At 48.4% G+C, this 26409-nt stretch overlaps 1 protein-coding gene across 2 annotated transcripts in view; it reads right to left on the bottom strand.

Moving 5' to 3' along the window:
• The window catches only part of PDIA2 (protein disulfide isomerase family A member 2), a 709180-nt gene that overhangs the window by 444676 nt on the left and 238095 nt on the right, over positions 1-26409 (bottom strand). For both annotated transcript variants that reach the window (XM_085632194.1, XM_085632195.1), the window contains exon 4: positions 20884-21021. In XM_085632194.1, the coding sequence (XP_085488320.1) occupies positions 20884-21021 (138 nt within the window). The remainder of the gene's footprint in view (positions 1-20883; positions 21022-26409) is intronic.

Below are 26409 nucleotides of genomic sequence, written 5' to 3'. Positions count from 1 at the left end.
GGCTCTAAGATCTACAACCAAACCCTTATCTCTTGGCGTAGCTGATAAAGCTGACTTTAGTTCCTTTAGGGCCAGGGTCAAAGCTGAATTGAACCACCCCCGCAGGCGTTCCTCCTTGTACTTGAGTGTACTAGTAAGCTTAGAGTCTATGACCACATTAATACCAATAAAATACTCAATAGAGCCAGTGGTACCTTGATTGTCTTCTAAGATCCCTGTAATACCTGCCAGGCAACTAGTAATGATTGAATCAGACATGATTTCAGCCTTATCCCCCTTCCACCTGAGTCTGGTGCCATTAGGGCGCACAGGTTCAATGTTGTTAACAATACACCCCGGAATACGGGTCCCTTTGTTTTCCCATAGCATGGCCTCTACTATCAGGCAATTGTGGTCACTAAGCTGGATGTCTATAACTTTAGGTGCCATAGTCCAGACCTCAAGACTCGAGGAGATACAAATAAAATCAATAACAGAATTCGCTCCCCGGCCTGTGAAAGTTGGGCAAATCTCCTCCTGTTCATTTTTCTCGTTAACCATAATATACATGTTATGTGAGTCAAGGAGACTTTTTAAGGCATCTCCATAATAGTTATGTTGAAAATGGGGGACTCCATCTCCATGAAAGTCCACCGCCCCACATACATTGACATCTGAGAGTGGGCAGGTAGTGGCGTTAAAGCCCCCTGCCATGAACAAATCAAAGATTACATTGGAATCCTTAAGGATGTCATCCAATGCACTTGATAGTGCTCTAACCACCTGATCCCTAGTATCATCAAAAACGTTGTTATAAAAATTTATTAAGAGAATATTCCTGCCTCCTGTTTTGTGCAGCCATAAAATCTGGGAATGAACCCCAACTTGTACGTATTTTTTGACCAGCAGAGGAGTTTGGACATAAATCAAAATCAAAAGGCCCCCCTTAGCTCTACCTGAAAACCATTATATCCTTTAAAGTCCCTACACCAGGTTTCCTGTAAACAGATAATATCAAAGAGAGCTAAAAATTCAGTCCAACCCAGACAATCTGATTTGGACCTGATACCCGCAATATTCCAACTGGCAATATAAACAGCTGGAAAAAACGGAGACACCTGACCCCATGAGAGAACAGTTACTACCCTGCTGGAAAATAGCGATGTTAGAAGTATCCAATAATAACTCCGGGCAACCTACTGGATCACCCTCCTTGCCCATAGGCGTACAATCTACAGTTGTCCCAGAAATGTTAACCATGGGCCCTGATATACAAACACTTTGACCCATACCAGACGAGACCTGTTTCTCCGAGATTTCTGGGGGGAACCGTACACAGCTCCAGTAATGACTCCGAGCAACCTACTGGGTCACCCTCCTTGCCCATAGGCGTACAATCTACAGTTATCCCAGGAATGTTAACCATAGGCCCTGATATACAAACACTTTGTCCCATATCAGACAGAGCCTGTCTCTCCAAGGTTTCAAGGGATACCGTACACAACTCCAGTCAGTCGTTTTGATCCAACCCACTAAAGCATTGGAAACGATTAACGGTGTTCACCTGGAAACTGTTTGCAAAGCTATGCAAAGCTTCTCCCCTCGTTCTCTCCCCCCCGTGGTTACTAGGATGATAGCTAGGGGGTTGTCTGTAAAAAAAGCCCAAAGGACGGAGTGAAATGCCCTGCTCATTACAGGGGCGAGAAGTGGCTCGAATCAGAGCTGTCGTGGCAAGGTGTGGGTTACTGAAATTAATAACGCAATCTCCAGAGATGTTCTTTGGGGACGTGCCAATCCAGTTGGTTCTGGTTGTGGCCAAGATTTGGTCCGCCAGAGCCACTGGAAAGCCACATTCCCGATTGAGCCATGCCACTGTTTTGTATTTAAGGGAGTCATGTGATTCCATAGAGCGGTGAAACCAATCCTCCCTGATTGATGTAACGTTAGTCAGGACTGCTACATAGGGTGCGCAGTCCGGTGGGAGGTTCGATTGAGAGAGGCTACAATTATTAGACTTCCCCCTTTCGGTAATCTTCAACTGATTCCCCGGGACACGGGTAGTGGGGGGGTTCGAAGGGACATCGTTAGAGCATAAAGGTGTTACTGTAATGACATTAATAGTGTCCCCTGTAGACGGTAGTTTTGGTTTGCCAGTTACGCCCTGCTGCTCGATAACTGTTATGGGACTACTGTTTGGCTGTGCAGGAATGCTAGAGCCTGCACAGGCCACTCCAACACTGGATGTGCCTTTGTTGGGTTGCACAGGCTTACTAGTCCTGCCCCCAGCCACTGCGGCCACAGCAGCTGGTTGCGGACTGTTGTTTAGTTTCAGGCCGGATTGCACCAACACACCCAATCTAATCACTTCCCTGGAAACAGCCTCGAGTTTATCCAGGAGAGGAAGGACAATTTTGTCTAACTTGGCATCAATCATACCAATAAGCAGCTCAAGCTGATCCGGAGCTAGTTTCAAGTGGGTGGAATTAACGTCATTATGTAAACAATTTAGATCAATGGGGCCCCCATTTTATAAAGAGACAGTGTTCTGTTTACTTTTACAACCCCCCTTTTTAGACAATACAGGTCTATTTAGATGTCTCCCTGACCTCAACACTCTATGAGTTTTGGGGGCCACGGAACCCGGGGCGTCAGAGTCATTATGGGACTCGTTTGCATCGGATTCCTTGTGAGGGTCCTCAACGTCAAGGATATCCTGTGATGGCTCTATTTCGTTGGTACCCTCCCTGGTTGGACAATCCGGATAGACCGCTACACAACTGTCATCAATGGTGGGAATCAACAGGGAGGTAGGCAAAGGGACAGGGATCTCAGCAGAGACTAGTTGGATCGTGGGGTCAGGGACACTTCCTAGACCCAGGGACAGTCTTCGTTCCTTATTAATCTTGTCTACTACTTTAACTAAGTAGTTGTCAAGTGTAGAGACAATGGGGCGGGAATTCCCGACTGACTTGGGCATGTTGCCTTGGAGAAAGGTACAAAGGTACAAATGAGTAAAAAAAAAAAATAGATATTAAATCCGGATAGCACTTAATATGAAATGACTTAAAAACACAATTGTTGTGGGGGGCGTGGCTAGCAGCCAGGCAAGATGGCCGCAGCCTAACGGTGCTCCGAGGGTGAGGCCGCCTTCCCGCTAATCCGGACATCCATCCGCTACATAAGCTGTCCCCCAGCATCACAGGCTGTGAGCCTGAAGGTAGCGGCACCGTCCCCGGCAACCCTGGTGTTCCTGCGTGGTCGGGAACTCAATCCGCGCTGCCCGACATCTGCGGCCTGCGCCGCCGGCCGCGACTGGGGCCTCGAGTGAGCAGAGGGCCGGGCGCGGTGCGGAGGGAGCCTGGGTTCGAGTGGCTCTGAGAGGCAGCCAGCTCCGAACATCGCGCTGGAGGCGGCGGCGCTGTGGAGAGCGAGGCTGAACACGACGCTGGCTGTGAGGGAGAGTGCCCAGTATTGTAACGCTGTCCTGCAGGCATCGGGAGACGGCCACCGACAGGGAGCTGGCGCCGACGCAATTTAGGGAGGACACATCTGGTGGCCCGGCCGTTTGGCCACGTGCTGTGATCGCCGGCTGCGGAGGTCCTGCGCCTCATGACCAGCTGCCCCTGGGTGGGCCCCGGGGGTCGTGCTGCGCGGGCGGAGGCCTGGAAGTAGGAGTGCTGCAGTGATCGACCCTTCTGGCCCCCACCGACTTCAAGGTGAGCCCGCGACTGGCCGGTCGTCCAGGGAGGAGGTGCTGTCTACTGGGGGCTCCGAGTTCACTGCGCTCTGCTCTGTGTGGTGGCCGGGGGTGTCCATCTGGGGCCCCCCGCTCCCCCGCCTGGTTGGTGAGGCACCCAGACAACTTGAAGCGACGTCCAACCGCCCGGACATGGCTGGGAAAGGGGCCCGTGCGCACCAGCAGGGCAAATTAGACAAATTTGCCTATACTAAAGACGCCGTCGCGGTGCCGGAGAAGACTGGGAGAGCGGAAAAGGTCGGGGATGAGGCTGGGGCGCCCAAAGTGATGCTGGAGGACATTATGGCAGCTCTCACTAGGGTGCAGACCACGGTGGGGTCTATCTCCATGGATGTGTCCCTCCTCAGAGCGGATCTCCAGAAAATGGCGACCAGGGTCACGGAAGTGGAGCAAGTGACGACCGAGTTAACGAAAGACACTACTTTTCTGCTCCAAAAAGTGTCCCAGCTCGAGGCGGAAACTAAGCGAATGGCGGCAAAGATGGACGATCAGGAAGGGCGCTCCCGGCGCAATAACGTCAGAATCACTGGAATTCCCGAAAGCGAAGGGAATCCCGCTATGGACCTGTATGTGGAAGACTTAATAAGAACTAAATTGCAGCCCAGGGGTCTCTCGTCCTTCTTCTCGGTGGAGCGCGCCCACAGGGTACCTGGAGGTAGGCCTAAGGTTGGGGCGCCCCCCCGGCCGGTGCTGGCTCGTATATTCAACTTTCGTGACAGGGATGCCATTCTTCAGACAGCCCGGGTGGCACCGCCGTTGCGCATACAGAACTCTACGGTGGCGTTTTTCCCCGACTTCACGGCAGCGGTGGCGGCGCGGCGGAGGAGCTTCTTGGAGATCAAGAAACAGCTGAGAGCCAGGGAGCTGCCCTACTCCATGATCTTTCCCGCACGACTGCGGGTGGTGGCGGACGGGAAGACGCTGTTCTTCGAGACGCCGGAGGAAGCACACGACTGGATCGAGGGCTGGCGGCTGGTGGGCAGCTCTGGACGCTCTGATGAACGGAGGCGGCGTGCGGGGGGGGACGGAGGACCCTGGTGCCCAGGATCCGATAGAGGAGGACTCGAACCGGCCGTAGGATGAAGTACGGTAACATGCTTATTGTTCTTTTTTGGTCTCTACTGGTGCCTAGAACTCGCTGGCCTACGGTGATGGACGGTGCCTACTCAGTTGTACTTTGCCGGGGGGACAGTTGAACTTTGGGACAGGGGAAGTTCCAGGTCTTCCTCGGACCGCCCGCTCCACTTCACGCAAGTACTGTTCCAGGGTTTGGGCTGTGAGCACTCTGCTGAGTTGGGGAGGCGGGCAGTTCTGAGTCCGTATGGCAGGGAGGCAGGGAGATGGGAGGGGGGGGTAGGGGGTTGTTTGTGAGTTTTGTTCGGAAGTTTATGTTCCACATGTCATGGTTTGTTCAACACACGGTACAAGCACCAAGCACAACAGGCACGGCCAGCGCCGCTCCATCCGCAATGCCAGTTTTACGACACTCAGATCGCAGTGATAGCTAACACAGCGCCAGGGCAATCCACTGAGTTCCCTCTCGCTCCAGTGCAGCCTCTCTCCCTCCTTACGTGGAACGTACGTGGCTTAGGAGATAAGATCAAAAGGGGTCTGGTCCTCCAGAGTCTCAAGAGGTGCTCCCCTGCGGTGGTCCTGCTGCAGGAGACCCACCTCACGGGCACGGCTAGTAAAGCGATGGACAGGTGGGGATATAAGATGGTAGCGCACTCTGAATTTTCCTCCGGTTCCCGTGGAGTGGGTATAATGGTGAAAAAGCAGTCCCCACTCATCATACATAAAGTCAAAGTCGATGGTTCGGGGAGGTTCGCGGCTATCCTTACCTAGTGGGAGGGACGTCCCTTGAATATTGTTTCGGTTTACATTCCCCCTGCCTTGCATGCCACAGCACTTCCGGCTCTGAGTGAATTTCTGCTTGATCTGCCGGAGGGGGAACTCATAGTGGGGGGAGACTTTAATGCGGTTATAGATGAACTAACCGATCGCTTCCCGGCACGGGTTGGTGGCAAAGGGACCTCCCGCTTAGGGAGCTTTTTTGACGCCCTCGGGCTAACGGATATATGGCGGCTCCATCACCCAACGCAACACCAGTACACATACCACTCTGGGGTGCACAACAGTTTGACTAGGATAGATTACTTCCTGGGCTCAGAGGGTGGTCTCCAGAATGTGGATAGCATCGAAATTAGGCCCAGGGGCATATCAGATCACTCCCCGATACTCCTACAATATACACGCTATCATCTGACTCGACGCCGTATTTATTCCGTCCACCCGGGTTATCTCCAGGTCCCCGCCATCAGCAAGGCGCTTGGGAAGGCGACGAACCTCTACTTTCAAGAGATCGCCTCTTCTGTAGACTCCCCCGCTATCCTCTGGGAAGCATATAAAACAGTCCTGAGAGGGCATGCCATTGCATCCATTGCGGCGCACAAGCGCGAGAAACATCTTGAACTGCGGTCACTGGAATTAGACCTGACGGAGGCAGAGGCACAGCAGGCCGCGGACCCGACGCCGGCGACCTCCAGAGGCTTGAGAGTGGCGCAGGCAAAATACAGGGAGCACCTGGCAGGGCTCACTAGGCAGCGGTTGGAAGCCACAAGGCACAGAATCTATGATGTGGGGGACAAGACTGGGAGGCTGCTGGCATGGTTGGATAAAAGAGAAAGAGGTTCTAGGTGGATAGCACGGATTAGCTCTGAGACAGGTCTGGTAACGACTGACCCGGGTGACATAGTGAATATCCTTGCAGAACACTTTCAGGCAGTCTACTCTTCCACTTCCTCAATGACGGTGGATGAGGCGCTGACTTATGTTCAGGATCTGGCCATGCCCAAATTGACCCCAGAAGCGCTGACGGCCCTGGAGGCCGATCTCACGGTGGAAGAAATACAGGCTGCGGTGGGGGCGTTGCAGTCGGGTAAAGCGACGGGTCCGAATGGCATCCCGATCGAGCTGTACAAGAGGGCGGTGGGGACACTTGCCCCCCACTTGCTTAATATGTTCTCAGACAGTCTGCAGAGAGGCGAACTCCCACCTGATCAGCGAACAGCCACCATTGTGGTAATCCCAAAGCCAGGCAAGCCGGCAGATAAGTGTACTTCCTACCGCCCTATCTCGTTACTTAATGCGGAGGCAAAGATCTTGGCAAAGCTGTTGGCGACAAGGCTAACACCGCACCTGTTCGAAATTATACATCCGGATCAGTCTGGCTTCATGCCCGGCAGAAGTATGTCTCACAACCTAAGGCGCTTGCATAGCGCACTGGCTCGGGCGGATCGCGTGGGAGAACCAGCGGTGCTCCTGTCACTGGACGCACGGATGGCGTTCAACATGGTCGAATGGCCCTTCTTGTTCGCAGTACTGCACCATCTGGGATTTGGGCCCAAATTTATTGCCTGGATTCGGCTTTTGTACACCAAGCCTATGGCTCATGTTACGGCCAATGGGCATATGTCCACAGACTTCCCCCTGACGCGGGGCACGCGTCAAGGCTGTCCCCTATCGCCGTTGTTATTTGCCCTGGTGATCGAGCCTCTGGCGGCATGGATACACTGGGAACCTTCGATAAGGAGACTCAAGTGGTCGGATGGCTGGGAAGACAGAGTCTCGCTTTACGCGGATGATGTACTGCGGTACCTGGCCTCCCCGCGGCGCTCCATCCTAACACTACTCAACATTTGCAAAGTTTTCGGTAGGGCATCGGGGTACACGATAAACTGGTCTAAGTCTGTCCTGTATGTGCTGCGAGGCCCTCCGCCGCAGCTGCCGGCGGATTGCCCCCTTAGGGTGGCAGACGGATCATTTAAGTACTTGGGTATTCACATCACAGTGGATCAAGCAGATTTTTTTCAAATGAATCTCCGGCCCCCACTGGACCGTCTCAAGCGGGACGCCCGCCATTGGGGTGCGCTGCCGCTGACCCTGTTGGGGAGGGCGGCACTTTTTAAGATGATGGCCCTGCCTCGCTTCATCTACGTGTTGGAAAACACACCGTATCAAATACCACCGGCGTATTTTCGTACAATTGCGATGCAGGTGACGGGCCTTCTGTGGAGTAATGGGCCGGCGCGTATTTCACAGTTCAAGCTAACCCGCGGCTGGTATGACGGGGGGATAGCACTTCCCGACATCAAGCTTTATTATTGGGCGGCACAGCTAAAGGTCATTAACCAGTGGCTCCACGTCCCACAATCGGACCCCGCATTCAAAGCGGACAGGGACATACTCGGTACACGGGGTATGCTATCGCCCTTATACGACGGGAGGCTAACCCCAGACCTAATTGGCCCCCTGAGGCAGACTGTGGCCATATGGCATGCGACCCAGGCTAAGCTGGGGTGGAGAGGAGTCCTGACCCAGCTTACGCCTTTGTGGGACACAAAGCGGCTCGGGAGGCTTAGGCACAGTAAGGGCTTCGACAATTGGGACGACATTGGGATTTCCACGGTGGGCGACATGTGGCATGGGGGTGCGGTGGTCTCATTCTCGCACCTGCAACAGCAATATGAGCTGGCGCCTTCGGAATGGTTCCGTTATACCCAAATCAAGCACGCACTGCTGTCGCAGCTAGAGCCTGGCGCTGCGGTCCCGGAGGCGTCACCAATGGAGGATAGGTTGCTCACAGACTATATGCCTAAGAGGGCCACATCGTTCACGTACCGTAAGCTCATAAATACCCTGCCTGACCCTATGGGACCCTTACGGGAGAAATGGTCCAGCGATGTGGGGGACTTTGATGACCCGGAGTGGAGGGAGGCACTGGCGTCCCCCCGGGAGGCGGGGATACCCTCTAGGCTCCGGTTGGTACAGCTCCGGATTCTGCATCGGTCATACTACACCAGATACACCCTACACAAAATAGGTAAGGCGCCCCACCCATTCTGCTTGTGCGGCTGCGGGGAGGAGGGTACCTTCTATCACACCATATGGGAATGCCCTGTCATCCAAGAATACTGGAAGCGGGTGATGCGGACACTGTCCCAGTCGGGGGGAGTGTCGCTGGTGCCAGAGCCCAGGCGTTGTCTCCTAAACGTGTGGGAACCCAACGACCTTAACCGACAGGCTCAGAGCTGGGCTACGCTGGGGATTGTGCTTGCTAAGCGGAACATAGCTCAGAAATGGGGATCGGGAGAGGCACCGCTGCTGTCTGTATGGGGAAGGGACATGGATAGGGCTATGCTGGCTGAGAGATCGGTGTTCATCGGGCGGGGGTGTCCACAAAAATGGAATAAAGTGTGGGGGGCATGGAACAAATACAGCGGGGGCATATGTGAACCACCGCCAGCACAGGAAGATGAAGCCTCCGACACTGACAGATGATAAGGACTCGGGAGCAACTATCGGGGGTAGGGATGCCGGATTTGGAAACTTGGGCGGAGGCGCTGCGGGAGGATTGGATGTAGGGCTAGGGGAGGCGCTGGTGTCTGCTGGGGAACGACTTTGTTATTCTCATCGACTGTACTGTACCGTTTTGTGTGAAAACATTAAAAACTTTCCCCCCCAAAAAAAAAACACAATTGTAAAATATACGACAACCAATATCAGACCCCTAGATTGGGAACTAGGTTTAGGGATACTGTTTTTTACCGGGAGTAGACCAATGTTCAGGCAGACGGCAGAGTCTAAGAGTCCAAATGCGCTCCAAAATTATAGAACGTGTGACGAGCAGGGGCGTGGCTAGCAGGGGGCGCAGGCCGGGTCAGACAGGTCTCGCAGGGACTCCTGGACTAGCGAGTCCCTGCAGCGCTCCACCCCTGCTGCACTTGCTGAGTTTGTTTTTCCGCCCCAAACAGCACCGGGAATCTCCCGGTTCCACAGAACGGCACCCGCGGAGCTGCAAGGCGCTGGCGGGACAGGACAAGCTCCAAAGGACAGTGCTTCAGGGGTAAGTCCGCCTGCAGGAGTCACACTAGAGTCACACTTGAGACCCACCAGTAACCCACCAGTAACCCACCGGTGCTTCGGCGCACCTGACCGCTTGCTTGTGTTGCTTGTATAGCTGCTTGGTTGCCCACACCGCTTGCACCGCAGTCCGACCTCAGGCCCACCACCTCCGCCTCCTGAAGTCTCTCCGAAGACTCCTCTGACCCCACTACGTTACCTTCGTGGATCACGGGGGCTTAGGTGAATCACTTATGGGTGGTATGAGTGGTTTACTCGCTGAGCACACGATTTGGCAAAAGCAGGAGGCAAGAGCTGAGGCGGCTCTATTCCAACCGGTCCATGGCGGCAATACCGTTGCGTGTTCCCTCTCTACCTGTCAATGCAGCAGCACCTCCAGTGGACTAGTCATTACTCCCTCTCTTAGTCAAACATAATGAAAGCCAAAAAAGAAAAAAAAAAAACAGTCTCCTTAGCGTTTTTTTTTAATTGAAAAACGGGCTCATATAGGCTCAATCCGCCCTCGCCGTCTATTCTTCTTCTGGGATTGAGCGTTCCACTAAGTCTCACCACCCAGTTTATTACAGCGACCCATTATGTCACTAGCCTTAGTGATAAGGTTAAACAAAGAAAATTGCCACCAATTTGGACTATTCCCCATAAGGGAAATTTCTGTCTGCAAATAAATGATCGCTCTTCTGACACCATACAAAGAAATAACTGTTCCCACACATACGTTTACGCCTCCTCTAGGGCCTCATGTACGTAGCCGAATACCGGTCGGTAACGGCCGATTTTCGGTAATTATACCGTTACCGACCGGTATTTAGGCTTTTGACATGTAGGGGGCTCATTTCTGTATTCGGTAATTTACCGAATCGGTAAAATTACCGAATCGGTAATTTTACCGATTCGGTAAATACCGAATACAGAAATGAGATGTAGGGGGACTGTGTGGTGGGTGTGGGGATTCGTTATTTACCACCAACTAATAGTTGGGGGTAAATGACGAATATGTGTGAAAATGCATTTTTGTGCACTGTGAGGTGTGCAATGTGGCAGACATACATGCCCCTAGGGCATGTATGTGCGCCACATGTGCACACATGGACGAATCAGGGGTGCAACAGGGTGTCAATGTGACACCCTGCCACCCTTGAATGTGCTCCCCCCATTACCGAATCGGTATTTACCGATTCGGTAATGAGGCATACCTTCCCATTGATTCAATCAATGGGAAGGTATGCCTCATTACCGAATCGGTAAATACCGATTCGGTAATTACCGACTTACTCGGATTCGGTAACATTTACCGAATTATTACCTACATACACTTTACCGATTCCTAAATACCGAATCGGTATGATTCGGTATTTTAGAATCGGTAAAGTGTATGCCACCTACATGAGGCCCCTAGTGCCATCTCAGGGCACGTATTTTATCTGCCACAATAGAGCTTACACGTGGTTGCCAACGGGTTTTTCTGGTACCTGCTATATAGCTTTCCTTCTTCCCCCTACATACACCGCTTCTGCAAACTATCATCGAAATAGATATGGCAGAGGGATTATTGATTCAAAAGACACAGCAGGACAAGCGGGAGGAGATTTCCTCAAAGGATTTCTTCCTTTTTGGGGTCCAATGGCCAACAGCAGAAATATAAGGCAACTGGTCCGTGTCGTAGAGACCACAATAGACATCACTGTAGGAGCCTTAAGTAATATCACGGCAGAACTACAGGCTTACAAAATCGAGTTGCCTTAGATTTTGTTCTCGCAGATCGTGGTGGAGTGTGCAAATTGATCAGGTCAAGTTACTGTATTTTCATACCTAATGACGCTCCGACAGTATACCAAGCTATCTCCAAGTTGCATATAATCTCTGAGTCGATTCATCAGGACGAAGGAGATTGGTCCTTTTCGGAGTGGTTTTGGGGACTACTGTCCAAATGGGGTTCGAAAGCATTGACATTCCTGGGAATAATTTTGACCATTATTTTCTCTTGTTGCCTTTGTATGCACTGTGGTCCCGCCATCTGTGACCTTTGTGCTACTATGTGCATCCCTAAACCCTAATCACCAAGAACAGAAAACATAAGAATGATGTTACAGCAACAGCTCGATGACCTCATGGCTATCAACATTGACTCAGATTAACATGAGTCTAACTTGCCTGAGTTCTGGCAAAAGGAGGGTACGAGGAACTTCGATTTCCGATCGTGATCGAATCGACCTGCCATTTTGTGCTCCGCCGCCATTTTGTGTTGCCATCACTCAGGCAGCACGGCGAACAAAGTCTATTCTGCTTTTTCTGCAGCTTCGTGTCAGAACAACCCTTCTGCCTCTATTTGCAAAGCTGCTGTTAGGACTGGCCGAGTACACTAATCCCTGTCTGGTTTTTCTAATCCCCGTCTCAACTATCTGTTGGTTCACACTATTCTTCTCTGACTTTATCTTATCGTCTGGCCTTCACTGTCCTCTGCTAGCATTCTCTCGTTTCACAACTGTCCTCCAACGCACACAAACGTATCTCGCCACCTGCAAGTTAGTCACGAATCCGTTAATGAATTAGTTTGAGGGAGGGGTGACAAACATAGTTGGAGGAGAGGTTTCTTTGAGTCATCTGACACTTTGTTTTCAAACCTTTCCTATTGGTTCTGTCCTGTTTTTCAACTTTTCTTATTGGCTCTTTCTTGTATATCCTGGGTGTGTATTTGGTTAATGTATATGTTACCTATATGGTATAAAAGTTTGTGTGCCACGGAGTGAAGTGGCAGTCTCCTGAGAACCTACCTTGTGTACTTCTGGGATAACTGTACTAGCTGCAGCTAATAAATCTGATCTTCTAACGCCTAACAGAGTGTCCCGTGTCTCTGTGTAGCTGAGCAGGAGAACCCAGGAGATTAAGGCGTACCCTGCGCCACCAGGCCCAAAAGGTTCTGGTTCTTCAGGATGCCACTAAAAGCCACCCTTAGCAGGGTAAGGAGTTTGAAAACAAAATAATGTTAAGTCTAATATTATAACCTTCAGCAGAAACCTTCAAATTAGTAATGTGTTAACTCGAAGCTCTTGCCTGTCACAGAGACAGGGGGCCAGATGTTAACGATTCCCAATGGGGTCGTAAATTGAGAGGCTCACGCATATTAATGAGCATCTCGCAATTTGCGACCCCATTGGGAATGGCAGGTCCTCCCAGGTATGGTGGCCTGCTGGGCTCAGCAAACCACCATGTCTGGGACTGCTTTTAAATAAAGCAGCTTTTTATTTTAAATGCAGCCCGTTTTCCTTAAAGGAAAATGGCATGCATTTAAAAAAGAAAAAGAAAAAAATTAAATGTTTTCGTTTAATTTTTAAGGGCAGGCAGTGGTCTCTGGGACCACTGACTGCCCTTAAAAAAGATTTTCCCCTGCATTTGCAAAGGGGAAGGGGTCCCTTCCCTTTTGCGACACCATTACCACCCTCTTGAAGAGGGTCGAAATTTGCAAGTGTTTTGTGATCGCAATTGCGGTCGCAAAACATTTGTACATGGGGTTGTGCTCGCTATTAGGAAGGGAACACCCCTTCCTAATAGCGACTCGTAATTTCAAAATAGCGGGTCGCAAAAAAATTGCGACTCGCTATTATAGTATGGTCCATACCCCTATTGGTTTTTGCATGCGCAAACTGGTTCGCAAACACGTTTGCCAATGCAAAAACCGTCGTACATCTTGCCCAGTGATTGTACTGGACACGTGAGATATAACACTTCTAAAACCAATGGAGAACAACGAGGAGTCAAGTTTCATGTTTTAATACCATTCACTGACACTTGCTGTGGGTTTCACAGTTTCTCACGATTTCATTCTAACACTTGCCTTCCAGAGTTTCGATACTTATTACTGTGTGACCTTATTTAGAAACCTCCAACATTTCTTAATAAACGCGTCTTCCGCTTTTCCTCAGGGAGTTAATTTCCTTGGCATAGCTTTTTTAATAATTGCGTTTTATTGGCTCACTTTAAAAGCAGAACACTGATGTTTTTCTTCAACGAGGTCACAGGCTTGATGGTTTACGTCTTCCATCGATTTACAATTCAGATTACGTAAATTGCCCCCACTGGCCTTAAATGTGCTTGAATGAAAGTGTTGACTGTGCCAGGGTGCTTCCTCCACCATAAGACTGGCAATGTCAATGTGACTACAACTCACAGAGTCCAATGGAAAGGACACAAACTAACCTAAGTGTGCAAGGTCACTTTCCATCACCCTGCACGCCTCTTCTCTGTGAATTAGATTATATCCTTGTGGTTTCGCAATGAGGAAATAAATCTTATTGTCAAGAAAGATACCGTGGCCAGGATAGTTGCTGCTCCTCCTCTCCCTTCTATTGACCTCAGCAAAGAGAGGATTGGGAGAGGATGTGGTTCGTGGGCTAGACTGCCGACTTTGGTGCTGGAAACCAGGGTTCGAGCCTCGGGGTTGCGTCCACATCCTGTGATTCTGGGCAAATCACTTAATCTCCCCGTGCCTGAATATGTAATGTAAATACTGTGCTCATGTACAGCGCTCCAATACCTTCGGGTCGAGTTCGCGCTATATAAAAGATGCAAGAAATTTAAAAAAAAAGCAGGTGCCCGAGCCCCATCGATACCTTTCCCAGCAGTAGTAGTATTAGTAATAAGACTTTATTCGATAATAACATATCTTAAAAGCATCACGTTATATAAAATTGCATTGCACATATATACAAAGACAGGTTTAAAAAACTATTTACATCAAGTATAAAATTAGGTTAATTAATCAAAATTTAATCACAATTTAACCATGAACGTTAAGATACATGTTAAACATTTTGTTCAAGCCTTTTTGTTCTAATGGACCAAGTCCATGATAAAAACTTTGAGAGACCACAAACAAACAAGGGTCGTGTATCCGACATTAAAATGCGAAGTGCCTCATTATGGTGCCTGGTACCCAACAAACGACAAATTGGTTTCAGCCAGCTTTTCCGCAGGGACACGTATGCCGGGCAGGCAAACAGGATATGGGCAACAGTTTCTGCTTTGTTTTTACAGATTGGACAGTATAATGATGTTTGGGATGGGGGTTTCCAGTGGGCAGTAAAGGCACGCACTGGAAGGACCCCCACCCTAAATCGGAAATACAAAGCCCTATCAACGGGTTTCCAGACAATGTCTAGATAGGGTTCCCGAAGTGCCACATCCTTTATCTTTAAAAATTCTTCCGTTAGCCTACCTGGAGTAGAATCAGAGCTGGCTCTCGCTGCAACCCACCTCCAATACAGGGTCTTTAATGTTGCCTTCGGGGGGAAGACCTTTTAGCCATTTTATTTTATGCCACCCTGCCATCGACATAACTTCTGATAACCCCTTCGCATAAAGTGCCAGTTTCGGGACTCGCCATAGATGAGCCCACAGGAGCAATGGCCGAAGTTTTGCTAGATCTTTAATAGTATGACAACCTAGATCGAGCAGTAGGGGTACCATTGGGGTACTCTGGGGAAGTAGCATAAGGTCCCTTAAGAATTTATTTTCGGACCTAACCAGCTGATCTATGTTAGAAGTACCCCACAGCTCGGCCCCATAAAGGGCAGAACTTACTCCCTTTGCTTTATAGATATCAATGACGGGGGCAATCGGTCTAATTAAGGAGGAGCGCTGTTCCTTAAGGAGCGCCCCCGTGACCCTCTTATGGCTAAGCAGCATTTTGGAAAGATGCGGGGACCACTGCATAGTATCTGATAAACGTATACCAAAATAGTCAAAAACAGTGACCCTTTCTAGGGTTATATGGTTAAGTACTGGGGGTCGCCCAAGTTTTTTCGGGGGGTTCAACACCAGATATTTAGTCTTATCTGTATTAATTACAAGCCCTCGTTTGGTACAGAAGGCCTGGAAGTTATCTAGGAGGCTTTGGAGGCCCACCGGGGTCTTGGAAATTAAAAGCGTGTCGTCAGCGAATAAGAGGGTAGGAATTCGCTCGCCCGCCAGGGAAGGCGCATCAGATGGAATTGACAGCAGGTGCTTAACCACTCCATTCACATATAGTGAAAAAAGAGTGGGAGCAAGAACACATCCCTGGCGGACCCCTCTTTCCACTGGGATTCTAGTAGTTTTTTGGCCCTCAGTGCCCCACCTCACTTGTGCAAAGTTTCCTTCGTGTAACCTCACTAGAATTGATAAAATATTTGGTGGGATCCCCATATCGAGCAGTACTCCCCAAAGACGTCCCCGGTACAAGGTCAAAGGCAGTCCTTAAGTCTATAAACACAAGGTAAAGGCTGCCTTTGCCTATAACAACCACTTTCCAATAGATTAACAATAATCTGAAAGCCTGCTCTATTGTCCCAGTTCCAGCCCGAAACCCTGCTTGGTACTCAGAGAGAATCTTATGTTCTTCAGCCCATTGTAAGATTCTCTCGAGTACCACCTTTCCAATAACCTTCTGGGAGGAATCTAATAGACCAATTGGGCGATAATTGGAGTGATCGTCCCTGTGGCCCTTTTTGAAAATAGGGACGACCTCAGCCCCCTTCCAAGACTCAGGGATAGGAGCGCCGTTATCGATGGCTATAAGTAAGGTGTAAATAAGCTTCCCCCAGTTAGGCAAGTCAAAGCGGAGCAAATCTCCAGGAATACCATCCGGGCCAGCTGCCTTTTGGGGCACAATACGACTAATCGCATTTTTGACTTCCTTTACAGAAAATGGGCATGTTGTACTATCACCTGGAGGTATATGTAGACTAGATAAGTCTAAATCGCTAGCAGCTCCCTGCTGAGACATGTATAATTTAGAAAAATGATCGACCCATGACTGGCCAGTGATGTTACACGTTATAAAATTGCTATCGGGGCTATTGCTAGCTCTAATGGTTTTCCAAAAGAGGCCCGCATCCCTCCCAGCACTGGCCTCTTTTAAAGTTTGCCAGTACTGGTCCTCCCACTCCCTTTTGGCATTTACTGTCACCAGATTATACTCTTTCCTCGCATGTTGGATCAGAGGTTGTGACTTCGCCTTAACTGCTTTAATTGGAGCGGTCTTCTTTTTCCTACAATTAGATGTATACCAGCCTTGTTTACCCATGGGCCTCTTAGGACCTCTCCCGGCCCCCCCTCGTGTTTGTACCAGGAAACGTTTTCCCACCAACTTTGTGGTATTCTGGAATACTGCCGTTATCTTTGAGAGATCACAGTGGTCTGAGCAGATCATGTCCATCTCATTTTGTGAAGCTGCCAACAAAGCTCCTATAGACTGGACTTTCCCTTCATCCAAGACAACTTTACACCACTTAAGGCGCCTACCACAATTTGATAAAGTAACTTTCGAGGTGGACTTCATTTCACTTAATACTATTAGGCCATTTACCGTCGGCCATAAGTGCTTTAGGCTCAGGGAAAGAAGGTTGTGGTCGCTGTCTACAGTTGGTAATATGGCCATGTCCTTCACATTTTGCCAGAGTCCAAAATCAAGGAGAATATAATCAATCCTTGAGGAGTGATTGACCCTGTTACATGTATGAGCCCCAGAGGGATCTGAAAAGGTACGGCCATTTACTGCTTGTAGCCCAAACTCCATGGATAGTGCATTCAGTTATGTAAATGTATGGATACTTGTATAGCGCATGACTACCCGGAGGCCTCTCGGCGCTTGTACGAATACCGCTGTGGAACCCATCCTGGCTTTTCCCTGTGAGGCGTCCACTCCTAGGCACCCCCAAGGTGGAGGCCAGGCATCCTTTAGCGTTGTGGGGGCCGTTGTGGAGATTAAGCAAGCTATTGCCCAGAGTTGCAGAGTGGGACTCCATGATTGGAATGGCACCGAGGCGAGAATTATCAGGTCCGTGGAATTTTTGAGCCCAAGACCCGCCGAGGCGGGGAATTGAACCCTGGTCCCGGGCTAGACCTCTGCATCAGGGTCTGCCGCTCTAATCATTGAGCCACACTTCCCTTTGCGTCCATCTTTTAATTGGCTGGATTGTAAGTGGGGGTATGCTCCTCCTAGCATCATCCTCACTAAGATCTAAGATATCCTCTGTCGCAAGGGGCTCAAATGTACAGTTGAAGTCCCCTGCGACCAGGACTTGTGTAGCAACGTAACAATTTCTAAGTTCTAAGTTCGCTTTCTAGCATTGCTACTGTCAGAGATAGGGACCCGCCTTTACTTCCCCTTGCATATATATTAAATATGTCAAGAGTTTTCCCCCTATTAGGGCCTCTAAGTGTAATCCTTAAAATATCTGGTGAGTTGCATTGTATTTGTTTGATAGTGCAACCCAGTGAGATACTCTCCCAGATAAGGAGTCCACCTGAAGGGCGACCCCTCCCAGTGGTTGAAGGTACCGCTGGAATAAAGAAGGTAGTGTAGCCGACTCTGTAGTTGGCTTCTAAACTCCAGGTCTCCTGGAAGATACAGATCTTAAATGTCTCCACCAGGGTATTCCACTCTGGAAGATCTAACTTCCTGGAGATACCTGCGATATTCCAGCTAACAATCTTTAAGGTTGAGTCGGCCACTACTTGCTCGTGGGAGCATTTGGTCGATACACTAGATAAATTCGTCAACTTGGCTACTCGATCTAGAGCCAAGGACAACGAGGGAGGAGTATTCAAAAGGGAGACGCTACTCTGATCAACAGATTGGGCTATTGGGGTCACGGTAGTAACAATAAGACCAGCATGGTTATCCCAATTGTTGGTCAACCCAATCTCAGATTTGAGTTTATTAGTTGATGCCACCCGCTCCATACCCCAACAATTATGCTCAGCGATTGGGGGTACTGGCCCTAGCCTTTCCCCCGATTTGGTTGTATCAGGGGGGAGTAGAGTAGGAAGGGTAGGGAATATCCCAAGGGAATGTGTCAAAAACCAAGGCCTATAGGGCCTTTTATTATCATCAGCAAGAGGCAAACAATGAGCAAGGGCGTAGCCACTGGGTCAGTACCCAATATCTCTTTTACAGCAGCAATCTATTCCTCTGCCAAAGGCAGCAGATAGATGCATCTCAGGGTCGCCAAGAAGCCTTCCCCCAAAATGTTTTCCATTACTCTGTCTTTGTTGTCGATAAGGGGGCTGCGAATAAAAGTAACCCAAACCAGATGTACCAATTCCGGTGCCATCATGCACATTCTGTCGGTTACAGATGGACCTTACAACTCGTGCATCCCTAAAATTGACAACAATACAATCCCCTGGGATATCCTTGATCCTACTACCCACCCAGCCAATTCGTCTAACAAAGAGAATTTGACCATCGAGTTGCCTTGAGATAGGTCTATTGTTATTTAACCAGAATGTGGTTTTGTTTTTGAGCTCACTAAATGATTCCGATTTACCCGGTGTTAGCCGTGGCACTCCCATCAAAACAACTACATAGGGCATGCAAGCGGGAGGCAAATTGATGTGGGTAGAACTAGTGTCGACAATATCAGCTAAATCAGATTTTTTAGATGAACTGGGTGGATCTGCCCCCTGCCTCACTGCAAAATTGCAAGTATCGCCACCTATCTGGCTTAATGTAGACACACTCCCGCGAGTTCCCTTGTTCCCTTTGGGCGATGGTTGCGTTATTGGTTTACTGCCTTTATGGTTTACTTTGGCCGGGACAGGGGAATTACTTCCACTCAGGGGTTCAAAGGCATCTTTTTGGTTTGAGGATGCATGTTTGCCTGATTGTGAGAGGTCAGCCGTAGAGATTTGCTTCTGTTCAGCAATGACAGGGACACTTTTAGAATCTAATTTAATTAGAGCTTTTACTGAAAAAAAATTATCAAGGGTCCCTTGTTCAAAGCGGTCCAATCTTTCTGCTAAAACTTTAATCCTCTCAAGCACTGGCAATATAAGAGACTTCCAAATCTGCTCGATATGGGCAATAGAGAGGATTTCATTAGCAGAGCTTGGAGAACGCCCTAAATTTGGACTATCATTAAGCAGCGGGGCAATGTCAACACTGGATACTCCGCTGCTTACAGGGGCATTACAAGATTTTTTAACAAGAGTCTCCATTCTTTTGCAGAAGCTTACATCGGCTAATATACCACTTCCATTATCTAAAATGGGCACAGTATCAAATGCTTTGCTATTAGCAGCATTCTTCCCCTTTAGTAAGTTCTGTTTAGCAGTCACTTTCTTTGATTTATTACCACCTACATTCCATTTATCAAGTTTCGAGTTTAGGCATTCCTTGTTATCAAGCTGTGACTTACGCCTAGCCTTTCGCCCTCTAGTGATTATGCACGGGCTAACACTACTTGGGCTAGGCCTTAGATCAGAAACCAAGATTGGGCTTAATGGCGTCTCTGAACACCCATTAGCTGTGGGGTCTATGGCCTGAGGAGAAATATCAAGAGTGACCTTGTTTGGGAAAAAGTTAGGCGTTGCTGATAACCTTGTAGGTAAAGGAAGAAAATCGAGAGATATATTACCCATAATAGAAGTTGTATCCTGATTTATCGGAGTATGGTGGACCCCTGGAAGAGCAACAAAAGATGGCAATAATGTCGGGTCCTGTGAGTTAACAGTGAGCACTGAAACATTAACAGACGGAAGGGGGGTAGAGAGCCAGGAGGAAGTGAGAGGCGGCGTGCTGTGCTTTCAATAGCATTAGCCACCACCCCAATGGTTTTCTGCAACATGCGATCTATAGCAGTTAAGCTGGGTAGTGGAGGATTAAGAGACACTTTTTGTTTTGAGGCAGGAACAGATATCACAGGATTATGCTTTCCCATATTTTACCTATGATTAATACAGGTATAGCTGCAGATGACAAACAGTTCCGCTGGAAATTCCGCCAAAAAAACAGGTATGCCCAAAAGTCACAATGCACTCGGCAGAGCCAAGCCCGGCCAGTGCAGTTCACAGAGCGTCCTACAGTCCTCGGCCCCAAGGCTGCCTAAATACTCCTCCTGTCGCCTCCAGATGACGTGGCTGACCACGGGGTTGCTGGGACTTGTGGTCTACAACGGAGCGCACGGCAGAGCCAAACCCGGCCGGTGGCCAGCTAGCGGTGATTTTCGCTGGTAGAGGCTGATAAAGGCTAGCGCCACCTCTGTGGACACAGTTTCGCTGGAAATTCCGCCAAAAAAACAGGTATGCCCAAAAGTCACAATGCACTCGGCGGGGCCAAGCCCGGCCAGTGCAGTTCACAGAGCGTCCCAGCAGATTCCTTTCCTAACACTCCCTCCTAGCAGTCAATTCCCATCATCAATTACACACACCATCATCAGATTATGCATACCCTGGTTCGGCCTTACCGTTTTAAACAGTATAACAGTATCTTGAGACGCTCCATACTTCTGGAATAGTTCAGTGTTATCGGTGATGCCAAAGGGGATGTCGACAATATCTAAGGCCACTTCCGAGAATGTTTTGACATCAGCGTCCGCCAGGTCCTACAGAGGAGAAAGATCCAGTGAGTGGGATGACAGAATGTCGGGTTGGCACCATACCTTGTGTAGGGATAATTGCACCTGTCCACGATCCAATGATAAAACAGTAACATCTAGCAGTGGTATAGGCTTCACGTAAAACATAAACACGCAATGGCAATGCTAGTAGGACAGTATTAAAAATGAAAGTGGCTCTTCACACATCGATGCTTTTAGGAAATCAAGTCATCATACATGTACTTTGCCACTAATGCTTGCACTCGTGCATCCATTCATCCACCCACTCTCATTCTCACATTCACACTTGCTTAACCTGAATAAACACACACACACCCACACACACACACACACACACACACACAAAAGCTCATTAACCTTTACAAGATAATTTAAAGAATAAAAGTAGAAAAATATACTACTCCCTATGCATTGCGGCATATGCTTGCACTAGCAAAACAATGTAACAGAGCAGCAGGTTTCCATCTCACAACGGTATTGTGCTTATGTTAATATCAATGAACACGATGTGAATGTACAGCATGAAATGTGGAGGCCCAACAGCGGCAACACCAGGGAATGTAATGTCATTGTGCGCCACAAACTATGCACGCATACACATGTAAAAACTAGTGACAGCAATGGCGAAATATGCTATGATAACTGTATGCATAATAATGAGAATATCGGTAAATATGATTTCAAGGACCTCCATGTTCTGTGCGCACACAATATTGGGCACGTATCATTGTTGTCGAATTCACCCCAAATTACCTACCCATCAACCCTGGTCACACAGGCCCTGCAACCCAAACCCAGGCCTACTGATTGATAGGTCACAGATGGGGTTACACTCAGCCCGAAGACAAACGCGCTCCCATGTAAAATCCTGATCGATCCCCCAGATAGGAAGCCACACCACAAACAGGCCAGAGGAAATTTGCCCCAATTAAATACATTTGGCCAAAAGCTCTCATTCCGAAAATTCTACAAAGTTGGATGCCACATGTAGTAAGGGATCACTCAGCAAAATCTACACAGCATCCACACCACATATAGTGATCACGTGTTCCTCAAGCTGAACATCTAGACACATACATACTGGCCCACGCTAGCTATCCCCAAGGTCGAGAGCCACCTGTGTCCCGCCATCAGATGGATGTAGATATAATTTATGACTCAGCCCGGATCCACATGCTCTCAAAGAATGTGAAATTGTTTTATTGTACCCCATGAACTGTGTAAGTATTCGGCCAAAGCTTCTGTACATCGAGACTGTCTTCAGAAGCGATTCTGTCCATGCTTTCCTGGCCGCTGCATTTAATTAAACCAACTTGTTTCTGTTTTGCCAAACGCCTCTTGTCTTTTCTATTCATCAAGGTAAATTTGTATCCAAGGAACATTTTGACGAGACTGATAAGAGATATTGGTTTATCGAGCCCGACTGCTGCTGAAGGACAAGGACCCCTGCCCGAATTGATTTACATCTGTGCAAAAAGACCGATGAGCGGTCACCATAATAAATTAGCGGAGGTCCGTCCGCAGGCCGCCGTCACAAGGGTAAGAGACTACGGGCCTCATGTATGAATGCTTTTGGGTAAAATCTCCCATTTGGAAATGCAAAATAGTTTTTCATGATGTATTCAAGGTTTTGTAGTCCCAATTTTAGGTAACTGCAAAAATAGCGATTTCCTAAAATTGTGACTACAAATTGGGAATTGCAAATTGCGACTCTCTTAGCACAGATATGAAACATTTTTCAAATGCAAACTGTGCATTTGGGAAATGTAATTACCATTGACTTCAAAGTGCCATGTAGTGCACACATGCCCCTAGGGCATGTGTGTGCTTTACATATGCATATTTATTTGTTTGTGGGTGCTTCAGGGTGGCATTAGGCCCCAGGCACCTTTGGCTTTGTATTACCTAATTTGCGATTACTAATTAGGTAATCGCAAATAAGCTAATGCAAAACCATTTGCACCTATGGGCCTGTCAGGCGTAGGAAAGCATGTAATAATATTACCTAATAGTAATTGGTGATTTACTGAATCGCTATTAGGTAATATGAAGGTATCGATAAATAACCACCAAATCTTTGGCAATTCCTTACATAAATAGCATTTTGCAATTACCAAATAGCGATTCGGTAAAAATTGCAATTTGGTAACCGCAAAATGTTTATTTGATACATGTGGCCCTACAGCTGATCCTTAGTCCCACTATGTGGCATGTGGCAAATTAGGACAAGTGGGTACATCACTTTTTCCTTAGTCAGCATGCTAGAAAAGGTGAAAGTAGAATGCATTTTCTTTTACTTGAATATTTGAGCGTTACACAACTGGTAAAATCCTGGACCTTGGTGTGTTATATAGGGCCACTCTTTTTTTTGCTTAAACCGTTGAGCATTACACAACTGGTGTACTGTAAGCTCTTGGTGTGTTATATAGGGCAACCACCCTGTTCCTATTTTTTAGTCAAAAGAGTTTTCTTAAGGAATGTTTGTTTCTTAACACTGACAGTGCCTGAAAGAAGTGAAGAGATAGATTTTTTTGTTTGGACCACTTGAGGGTACAGTAGAGGTACACACGGTCCTTAGGTGTAACATAGAGTGTAATTCCAACGTTGGACTGTTCTAAACTAACCATTGTACTTTGTTACAGGTTGATACTATTTCATTTCATTTGTCAATTGTTAAGTACTTTTATGTTTCAACTTTTTTTTAGCGCTCGTAACCAATAGATTGTTGCCGGTACATCCCCGTGTGCATAGGTTCCCCACGATCAAAAGAGAATTTGTAATTATTTAAAACCTTGAAACAGTCAAAAATGTGTAAACTCCCTAACAAGTTTCCTAATCCATCATGGAGACACCACTAGCCCACATGCAAGCTAGGTTTCCCACACAGGCTCGGAAACTAGAGAAACACTACAATGAGTGGCATGCCCTTACCAAGGTGCATGCATTTCTATGGCCCGAGAGGGGAACATTCAACACCAACAACACAGAACACACTAGGGCCAACATACAGACCTGGTGTCCCAGTCAAAAGCAGGCTAAACGAGAGGCCCTACTAGAACTATGGGCCATCTTCGAGGTGGCTGTGAGAAGTTGGCCTGGTATATGCTGACCACTAATTAAAGTGGGCACCTTGTACCAGTCCAAACAACCCTTATTGATGAATAGGTTAAAGACAACCTTTATTGAAAACTATCCTAGTGGTAGCTATGGAGAGCAGCCTTCAGGCTAAGTCCCAAAGGAATGTAAAGCAGCTTGTTTTACCAGATTTACCTCCTGAATGGCCAAATGAAAGGAGAAACCACACAAAAAATATATAAAATATATGTATTTATTACTAAACACTCTCTACTAACCTCTGTATGAGATTAGAGAACAAAGCACACAATATTAAATCAGTAGAACGACAGTAAATAGCACCATACACAGTGGGCTTCAGGGGACGACCAAACGATATACTAAGAAAGTGGTATAACAACCATAACTTGACTAGACACTGTGCCTAGAGCACGTAGGATCGCTGGGACCCCAAGGAACCACCCAAGGTAGTGACACAGGGGGACACAGGGGGACCACGGAGGACGAGTGCAGTGTGAGAACACAGACGCGAGCTCCGTACAACTTTATGGGAATGTCGCGGTTGGAATTTTAAAGATTAAGGACACTTCGGAGAGGACTTTAAGCAAACCCAGTTAAACATAGAAGGTTCTAAGGCCAGCACCCTTGAGAGTACCGAGATACCCGTATTACCTATCCCAAAGGAGCCGGGTGCATAGGGGTCAAGTGATGTCGGAAACCTTCGTAGTTTTCAATGGCGTGATGTGGAAAAGTGCTGCTGCCGTGGAAATGAAAAGAGTCCGGTGTGATCCAAGCCTGGATCAGAGCTGAGAAGAACCTGAAAGCAGAGGGGACAGAGTCTGTGTCACTTCACAGTGACCAGGGGCACGATAGCCGAATGCCCACCGATGTCGGGTTTTTCAGGTGAGAAGAGGTGAAGCTTGACTCTGCAGCCACGGGGACCAGGAGACATCGATGACAACCAAAGTCCAGAGATGAGCTGTCCCATGAAGGATGTTGAGTGCTGGGGGGGGTCAGTGTCTGGATCAACAAGCCTTTGCAACTGCAACCCACGCGGTCAAAGGAAAGATGCTTCGGTGAGGACCAACAAGGTCCTGGGGACTCTCCAAGCTATGGAGAGTCAGGGCACGTCTGGAGCAACCAGGAAGGCCCACGGAAAGTCAAAGTTACTTTCACAGCGACCCACAGGTCGACGGACCAGGGATCGCGAAGGGACCCAGAGCTAAATCACAAAATACCAGCCCACGGAACACTCATGGAGTGTAGGCCAGAAATCTTCAATGGAATTACTGCTCGGGGTCAGGACTACAGTAGCCCAAAGCACAGCCTCAGGGGTTGCCAAAAAAGCATATGGTGGTCACACCTCCCCGTGACAGGAAACCTATTGTCCAGCCTCCCCTGCCGGAGTTTCATCCAGCAGAAGGAGGGCAAACTCGTGTCTGTGGCTGGCAGCATCCATTTTGTGATGCCAGCGTTTGCAAAGCTGGTACCGAGTGTACCGGTGCTGTCATATTTCTCCCTCTAGTAGGGTGTAATCATACCTCCCGCACCAGTTACTGGTGGTGAGGTATGATTCCAAGGTGTTTGACACCAAACACGACATGTTTCCATGCAGCTGTTTTAAAGTTAGCATTTACCACGAGGTTAGAATGCACTTAAGAGTATATGGTAGGCTGCATCACAAACAACTTCGGAATAGAGGTTCCGAAGGCTGCAGAGGGGCTCTGCTCATGCAGTTTCACCCTCTCACATAAAACCCAGCACCCTACCTTCAGGATTGATAAGGCCTGCCATAGGGGTGACTGATAGGTGTATATGTGCAGTGATATGGATAGATATAGGGAACCTATATCTAATTAAGGGGTGCATGCACCACCTTACACAGGCTGCTGTAGCAGACCTGTTGTGTCATTTTTAATGGTCTCCCAGGGGTGGCATAATACATGCTGCAGCCCCTGAGAGGCCTCTGTGGTACCTATACCCTAGGTTGATAGTATACCATATACTAGGGACTTATAAGGGTACCCCAGAATCAAATCTGGAGTGTACCTAAAGTACATGCAATCAATTTATAGGAGAAAGCAGCTAGGCTGGTCTCCTGGATAGCAGGATCCCAGCCAGTCTAAGTCGAAAACAGTGAAACATCAGCAAAAAGTGGGGGTAACTATAAGAAGCAGATCCTACTCTCGTACAGTGCCCCTGTACTGTAACACAATCCTTGGGCATGCACACAAGGCATCCGTACCCCCAGACCATACACCAGCAGGGAAGTTCTCTCTTTGATGCCTGCCATCCCAG

The sequence above is a fragment of the Triturus cristatus genome, chromosome 10 (genome assembly GCF_964204655.1).
Source record: "Triturus cristatus chromosome 10, aTriCri1.1, whole genome shotgun sequence".
Classification (NCBI taxonomy): domain Eukaryota; kingdom Metazoa; phylum Chordata; class Amphibia; order Caudata; family Salamandridae; genus Triturus; species Triturus cristatus.
Note: the sequence above shows the minus strand (reverse complement) of the source record. Positions and strands in the feature narration are given on the sequence as shown.